General features: G+C 40.8%; 2 protein-coding genes across 2 annotated transcripts; one reads left to right on the top strand and one right to left on the bottom strand.

Annotated features, from left to right (window-relative positions):
• Nucleotides 1-1686: 1686 nt before the first annotated feature.
• Nucleotides 1687-3114, bottom strand: SmD3 (small ribonucleoprotein particle protein SmD3). Its single transcript, XM_034971544.2, has 2 exons — nt 2643-3114; nt 1687-1892 (listed from the first exon to the last, which is right to left on the bottom strand). The coding sequence occupies exons 1-2, from the start codon at nt 2950-2952 to the stop codon at nt 1810-1812; spliced, it is 393 nt and encodes a 130-aa protein (XP_034827435.1). The 5' UTR covers nt 2953-3114; the 3' UTR covers nt 1687-1809.
• A 226-nt stretch (nt 3115-3340) lies between these two features.
• On the top strand, nt 3341-7257 carry LOC117984915 (zinc finger protein 250-like). Its single transcript, XM_034971582.2, has 7 exons — nt 3341-3609; nt 3902-4243; nt 4844-5014; nt 5698-5948; nt 6271-6387; nt 6613-6673; nt 7078-7257. Exons 1-7 carry the CDS (start codon nt 3454-3456, stop codon nt 7192-7194), a joined length of 1215 nt encoding a protein of 404 aa, XP_034827473.1. The 5' UTR covers nt 3341-3453; the 3' UTR covers nt 7195-7257.
• Nucleotides 7258-8002: the final 745 nt, after the last annotated feature.

Genomic DNA, 8002 nt, shown 5'->3' with positions numbered 1-8002 from the left:
TTAGTCACTTAATCGTTACTCAAGTTTAGTTAAAACGAGACAGAGTTATATCTCTCACATAAATCTGTCTCGTTTTAACCCAATCTTAAGTAACGATTAGCGACTCTGAGTACGGCAGTAGGTATATGTTTAAGAGTTAAAGGATGATTACCGAAGTTAAAAAGTACCTGATAACGTTGAATGTGAAGTTTATTGACCTGTACCTACATGCTTTATTTTCCAATCACAATCATTATTATTGGACTTTTTAATAATGCTACTTGCTATAAAAAATATAAAAAATTGATGTTTCTTTATATTATTGTTCCCCTATAATAATAATTGTTAAGGGGAATTATTATTATGAAATTCTACTTATTTTTAGAACAGAAACTTTATTTCAAACAATACTAATGATAGGTAAATTCAATGTACATATTTTAATCTAATGAAGTAAATACTTAAATGAGTGGATATGATGAAAGAGGAAAAGTAAATGTAAGAAAAATAAAAAACTTCTCATACTTGACAATTATTTATTGAAACCTTATCACAAACGGCACAGTAGCACTAACTTACGTACAACTTATATTTAAATACTCCAGAAATGTATCAAATAGATACTTTGGCTGACTTAATTAATTTACATTAATTAATTAATATAGTATGCTTATTGAAAAAGCATTTAATAAACACGCTAACATCCATATTCTAAACAATGAAACTAAGAATTCAATCCATTCTGGTAAATCAAAATGATTATGAAAAATATTCAAGTACCTACTATTTTTTTACATAATACAGTGTTTACTAAGTAATGATTTTGTTATTCAACATTTATTTGTTGTGTGATTAATAAAATACAAAAAAGCGTGATTAAGTTTTAAATTTTTTGCCAAAACCTTAACTTTTCGATTTTATTTTTAACTTTTGAGTTCTGCAACTGGAGTTTTCTAACAAATTTTTGCAATACACACTATCATACACTATAGTCATACTTAAACTACGAACAACAATATCTAAAGAAATGTAACCCTCATACATCATCATCATCAGCCCATCGCCGGCTCACTACAGAGCACGGGTCTCCTCTCAGAGTGAGAGGGGTTTTGGCCATAGTCTACCACGCTGGCCGTGTGCGGATTGCGGTGTTGACTTCACACGCCTTTGAGAACATTATGCTCACTTTTAGGCATGCAGGTTTCGTCACGATGTTTTCCTTCACTGTTCAAGTGATATTTAATGAATTAAAACACACATAACTCCGAAAAGTTCGAACCCCTAACCTCTGAAAGAAGGCGGATGTCCTAACCACTAGGCTATTACGCACAGCACATACCAACATACAGCATTACAATTAAACACACATTCTTTACACCCCTTAAATTGAGAATTTTCACCGCTTCAAGGTCATATTGGCATTTGGTGGTATATTTTTCTGGATAAGCTCCACAACTTTTAAGTTAAGATTTACATTTCCTTAAGAGCTTCCGAGACGGACAAGCGCCTTGACGTCACGCACGTAGATTTTTGCTTGAGTCAAGCACTTTGACCGTTTACAAAGTTTGCTTGATGTTGATGCTTAAGTCAGGCACTTACGTGCTTGGCGCATGATTGATGCGATTTTATAATTTTGCTTGACGCGACGTTCCGAAAAGTGCCGTTTGGTGGATCAAGCCGCTTGACAGAGCATCAAGCAGCTTGATCAAGCAAAACGTGCTTGATCATCTCAGATGCTCTTTAGATATTGTGATTCGTAGTGCTTAAACTATCTTAATAATTGGAGTATAGTAAAATTAGAAGGAATTAAACATAAGTCAAGATATATTATTATCGCCTGGAAGGTCCGGAGCCTCCCTGCCAGCCGCCGCGGTGACCCCCGCCCCTGCCACCTGGTCTGCCTCGACCGGCCGCTGAAACAATAAACAACAAAGTTAAAGTAGTTGAAGCATTTTAGCGTTTAATCACTTTAAACTATTGCGAGTTATTTCTATTATACATAATATACAATACATAGAAACTACTTACTATTATACATAGAAAATAGTCGGGCTAACGTCGACTTAACGTGTGAGTAAAGCCGTTGTATGATATACGTATAATAATTGAAGCATCATCAACTCATTGCTGGCCAAGTACTGAGCACAGATCTCTCAGAATGAGAAGGGTTTAGGCCATAGTCCACTACACAGACTTCACACACCTTTGGGAACATTATGGAGAACTCTCAGACATGCATGTTTCTTAACAATGTTTTCCTTTGCTGTTAAAGCAAAAGATATTTCAGTGCTTTTAATACACGTAACTCCGACAACCTCCTTGGTGCATGGTGGGCTATGTGGTGATATTCCTGGCAGGTCCCGGGGTCAATTCCCCACAGGGGGCAATTTTAAGAATTTTTATATATTTTTTTAAATATTTACTTAATCTTCGTTCTAAGGAGTTTAGCCAATAATTAGTTTAACTTTAGAGTAGCTTCTAGTAAAATTCTATGATCAAGTAGTAATCAGTTACTAGATAACTATAAATATAACGATAGCTAGATTTTAAGCTACCTAGATTTAGTTTTCAGTTCTTGGATTGTATGTTAGGAAAATGAGACAATGCTATGGCATTTGTTTGTAAACAAACTTTTACATAGGAATTAAATAAAGAATACTAACCGTGAGCTCGTATTATAGCACTTTTACCGCGACCAGCGGTCGGCTTGTTCCCTTGTCGTTTGAACATAGGAGCATTCTTCAACATGTCGGGTAATATTAGGAAACGGATTTTGGACCCTCTGATGTACACATTCTCCAGCTGAGCTACCCGGCCGTCTCTGTACGTGACGGTAACCTGCGTCATCTGGCAATTCATGTTATCTTCGGCTTCTATCAGTTTACCGCGGTACACTTCGCCGGTATTAGTTTCACAGGTCACTACATGGCCTTCAGCTTCGTGAAGTACTTTAATAGGCACACCGATAGACATTTTAATTAATTAGGTTTCTTGAGATATGCAGAAATATTCAATAATATCTGGAAATCCCCAGATGCAAAAAGATGAGAAAAAATTTAGCGACGCCAAAATTTTTCGGTAGGTACACAAATTACAAACCACAGACCAATAACATATAGGATATTACAAACAATGGCGGGCGACCAGAGACAATAAAGAAATTGTAGAACAAATATGGCGGCAAATAAAGAGCTCTATTCTCTATGAATAAGTTCATGTCCACACTATCAACGCTTAAGGAAAATTGCGATTAGTACCGATTTCTTCATACTCTGTGGTCGAACTGGTACTTATTGAGCCTTTTTAATCTGTGATACTGCTAGATGTCAACCACATGTCAACTTTCTGTCAAGTGTCTGTGTCAATGTCAAATAGAAAATTGTTTTCTTTTCATGGCGTGCTTTATTATTGTAAATTTAAAGAAAACTATGGTAAAATAGCAGCGATACAATAGTTGTCTGTGATAACAAAACAATGGCTTCAACAGTAATCAAACAGGAAGTGGAATCGGAGACTTGCTCCGTTTGTGGCGGCGGTGGAGATCTCTTTACTCCAGAGGAGCATGACGCCGGTTCACTATCCATGCCAGTGCCTTTGCGAACTATGCTTTTACATTTAAACAATAATAAGGTATTTACATAATATGCTAGATAACTAGTTGATGCCCACGATTTCGTCCGCATGAATTTAGATTTTTTAAAAATCTCGTGGGAACTCTTTGATTTTCCGGGTTAGAAAGTAGCCTATGTGATATGTCCTTCCCCGGTATGCAAGCTATATCTGTACCAAATTTCGTCAAAATCGGTTCAACGGATGGGCCGTGAAAGGCTAACAGACAGACAGACACACTTTCACATTGATAATATTAGTATGGATTGACATTCTTAATCTTTAAATCTCTAAATATTATGTTTATTTGCAGGTCTTACCTGATGGTAAGCTATGTGTAAGTTGCATACGCCGTGCCTTAGAAGCTTATGAATTCAGCACAGCATTGAGCGCCAGAACAGCACCTCCGCTAAGCGAGAAAATTCGCGCTTTACGTCGAAAACTTCACGAATTGACACAAAAGATTGATGTTTTCATAGTTGTGGGAGGTCCAAGTGCTAATTCCGGAGGGGTTTATAGTCAAGATGATATAATTATGGTGGATAAGGATGCCTTGGCTGCTGCGGCGGCTGCTGATGATGAGGATATGGAGAAAGCGAGGAATGCATGTGGGGAGAGTGTTTATCAGTGTTCGATTTGTCCACTTTCTTTTCAGGTAAGCCTTATTATTGTATGATAAGCCATGCACCTTGGGCTAGAAGGTGTTAGAAAGGCGACCTCGGACTGGAAGACGCAGTGTTGGAAGACCCCCCACTAGGTGGACGGACGATGTCAGACGAGTCAGAAGGAGCCGCTGGATTTAGGTGTCGCAAGACCGTGGAGTGTGGAAGTCCCTACAAGAGAGCTATGTCCAGCAGTGGACGTCTATCGGTTGATGATGATGATAATGATAAACCATGAAAGCCTAGAAGCCTAGGTTAAGATGTCTGCCTCCATTTGGGAGGATAGGGATTCCATCCCAGGCATGCACCTCTAACTTTTCAGAGTTATGTATGTTTTAAGCAATTAAATATCACTTGCTTTAACGGTGAAGGTAAACATCGTGAGGTAACCTGCTTGACTGAGAGTTCTCAAAAGTGTGTAAAGTGTGCCGATCTGCACTTGGCCAGTGTGGTGGACTATGGCCAAACCCTTCTCATACTTGACCCATGCTCTGTGGTGAGCTAGCACAGGGTTAATGATGATGATGAATGATAATAAACCACTGTGCCAAGGAGTTTGTCAAATATTATATCAAATTATTGTCAATTTCCAGCATGCAAGTGAATACCGTGAACACATCGCCATCCACCCGGGCGGCGCGCGCCACTCGTGCTGGACCTGCGGCGCGCAGTTCACCAGCAAGGATGCTCTCAAGGACCACTCCACACTGCACGCGGCGCTAGCACAGAGCCTCGTGTGCAATCTGTGCAACGTCACCTTCCAGGTAAAGATTTTAGATTTATTACCTCTTAACTTCCTCAATGCCTATGGGCCTCACAAGAAAGCTCAGAGTCACTGAGCGGGCGATGGCGACCTACGTCCAGCATTGGACGCCTATCGGTTGATAATGATGATGATCTGTTTTAACTACATAAATAATACTTTTCAGGTAAATCTAAGTATTTTTACTTGAATACTTCTGTATGTTTTTGCTGAATAGAATAGAATGTTTTTTTATTCATGTAAACTTTTTAAAAGTGCTTATGAATAGTCAGGTAGTTTTAATTTACCACTGGCTGAGAGATGAATGTCTAGTAGAACAGGTCCACAGTATCTCTGCAAGTCAGTATCAGTTGCAATCAACTCAACTCAATTTACAACAACTGCTCCATTGCGGTAGAATGACAGCTACAATGTCACGATCGCAATCATCTATGATTGGTTGATGCTTGCACACTATTGGCAACATTGTTGCAACAAGAATTACACAAATTCAGCCAATCCAAACAATTGCGATTGTAATAATGATTGATGCAGGTTTTAGGAAATTGACCTACAGGGTTACAATTAATGTCCATATTGTTTACAATTATAACAACACCAACAATGTATATAAATGGTTTTATTCAGCAATATTTAGCAGTGTAGACAATAGACTCACTATAACATAGAGTAATACCTCTTCAGAGCAGCGTAGACATGCGTCGCCACGAGTCTACATGCGCCACTTGCCCAGTGTGTGAGATGCGTTGCGGCGCGCGCAGTACACTAGCCGCACATGCGCGTCGGTCGCACGCGCGCCAAGCGCCGCTTCTGTGTGCGCAGTGCTTTATCGTGCTGCCCAGTGCGGAGATGTTCGTGGCGCACGCGCTCACTCACCGCCAGGCGGACCGGTTCGTCTGTGGCTATGATGCGTGTATACTGAGATTTGCTACCAGGTAAATAAACTCTTTAATACCTAATATCCATACTTCCATACTAATATTATAAATGCGAAAGTGTGTCTGTCTGTCTGCTAGCTTTTCACGGCCCAACAGTTTAACCGATTTTAGTGAAATTTGGTATAGAGTTAGCTTACATCCCGGGGAAGGACACAGGCTTTTATCCCGAAAAAGAAAAGAGTTCCCGCGGGATTTTTAAAAACCTAAATCCACGCGGACGAAGTCTGAAGACGATAATATATATAACCGCACACGGCTTCGGCTCCTGATAGGAGGCCGAAGGCTATCAACTATCTTAAAGTAACTGTCCAAATTGCAGGCACGACCTACTGGCGCACATCCGCAAATGCCACGCCGGGGAAGAGATCCCGGAGCCCGCCGCGCCCGCCGACCTCGCCCCGCCCGCCACCGTGCCGTGCGACCACTGCGGCCGGACGTATGTGTGCTTTACTGTTACGCCTTTTAGAAATACCGGTCAAGTGCGAGTGGGACTCGCACATCAAGGGTTCCGGACAATCGCACAATGTATTTTTTAAATTTGCTTTTTAATTAATTTAAAATGTTGTTATAGCGGCAATAGAAATGTACACACTCTGTGATCCAATCCGTTTTTCGAGAAAATGTATGGAAAAACTAACCATAATACTTTTTTATTAAACAGGTTCGGATCGGTGGCAGCAATGAAACGCCACGCCAGGGTGCACCGTCGGGAGACGCCACAGGTAAACTACAAGTACACTATACTCTATCCACCGAGAGAAGTTAGTACAGGGCCGCGCAAACCCCTTCTCACTCTGTGAGGAGACCCGTGCTCTGTAGTGAGCCGGTGATGGTAACCCATAATGATGATGATGATGTACGGGAGCGGTGTGCAGGCTCGACCGTACCAAAGGGAGATCTCCCACCGAGCGGTTGGTTGTGCTCCGTAGCGCCAGCTGGGCCGACGGTTGTGTCTTGAAACTTCTATATGTAGTCCAGTTTGCAGAACACTCCGTTAGTGCGAGTACTGTCGGCGGTACATTTGTTCGGGACTACGTCATGAAATGTTATCGATTGAACAGCGCCATCTAGTTTCAACTGTGGCAACCGCCACAATGATAAGTATACCTATTGGTTTCCATTCCAGGAGGAGACGGACTGGGAGGGCGGCGAGATCGAGAAGGCCCTGAGCAGGATGCACGGCATTGAGCCATTGGAGGGTGACGTGGAGTACCTCGAGATGGAGGCCCTAGAAGAGATGTAGCACTACTCTTCTGTATAATAGATATAATTTTATAGTTAAAAATCAAATAAATTTCAATTTTCATTTTTTGTTTTTATTCCCCTTTCCTCTCCAACTAAGCGTCAGGCTTGTGCTAGGAGTAGGTACGACAATAGTGCAACGGGCGTGGTTTGAACCGTCGACCTTTCGGTTTTCAGTCCACTCCTTTACCGGTTCAGCTATTGAGGCTCTGAATTTACCACTATGCTTACGACTTCGCCATATTATTATCTATATATCCATACTGTGAAAGTGTGTCTATCTGTCTGCTAGCATTTCACAGCCTGCAACCGATTTTGACGTTTGGTGCAGAGATATAGCTTGCATGGGAAGGACTTAGGCTACTTTTTATCCTGGAAAATCAAAGAGTTACCACGGGATTTTAAAAATCTAAATCCACGCGGACGAAGTCGCGGGCATATCTAGTACTTAGGTATATAAAAGGAATAGCGTACAGGGCTGAAATTGCAGATTCGTTTTATTGATTGTATTATAACGTAAATATCCACTAAGATAGGATTTTTGAAAATTCAAGGGGGTAAAATAGATGTTTGAAATTTGCGTAGGACACGCGGACGAAGTCGCGGGCATAAGTTACTTTATTATAAAATTTCTGGGACTGATTTTCTTCCGGGATAAAAATAGCCCTATTTTCCATTTAACCAATCTTAACGAAATTTGGTGGAGTTTACACCCAGGGGACGAACCCTAGGTGTGAACTCCGCCAAATTTCGTCAAGATTGGTTAAATGGATCGACTTTTCAATCCCTAAAACGTAGCCTATGTCATG

This window comes from Maniola hyperantus, chromosome 9 (assembly GCF_902806685.2).
Source record: "Maniola hyperantus chromosome 9, iAphHyp1.2, whole genome shotgun sequence".
Lineage (NCBI taxonomy): Eukaryota > Metazoa > Arthropoda > Insecta > Lepidoptera > Nymphalidae > Maniola > Maniola hyperantus.
This window is presented reverse-complemented; position numbering and strand designations above follow the sequence as displayed.

Excerpts from the sequence above, each read along its gene's own strand:
- SmD3 (XM_034971544.2), bottom strand. The coding sequence starts at position 2,952 with ATGTCTATCGGTGTGCCTATTAAAGTACTTCACGAAGCTGAAGGCCAT. Across the intron at positions 1,893-2,642 it reads TGCTATAATACGAGCTCACG|CGGCCGGTCGAGGCAGACCA; the intron begins GTTAGTATTCTT and ends TTATTGTTTCAG.
- LOC117984915 (XM_034971582.2), top strand. The coding sequence starts at position 3,454 with ATGGCTTCAACAGTAATCAAACAGGAAGTGGAATCGGAGACTTGCTCC. Across the intron at positions 3,610-3,901 it reads TACATTTAAACAATAATAAG|GTCTTACCTGATGGTAAGCT; the intron begins GTATTTACATAA and ends GTTTATTTGCAG. Across the intron at positions 6,388-6,612 it reads TGCGACCACTGCGGCCGGAC|GTTCGGATCGGTGGCAGCAA; the intron begins GTATGTGTGCTT and ends TTTATTAAACAG.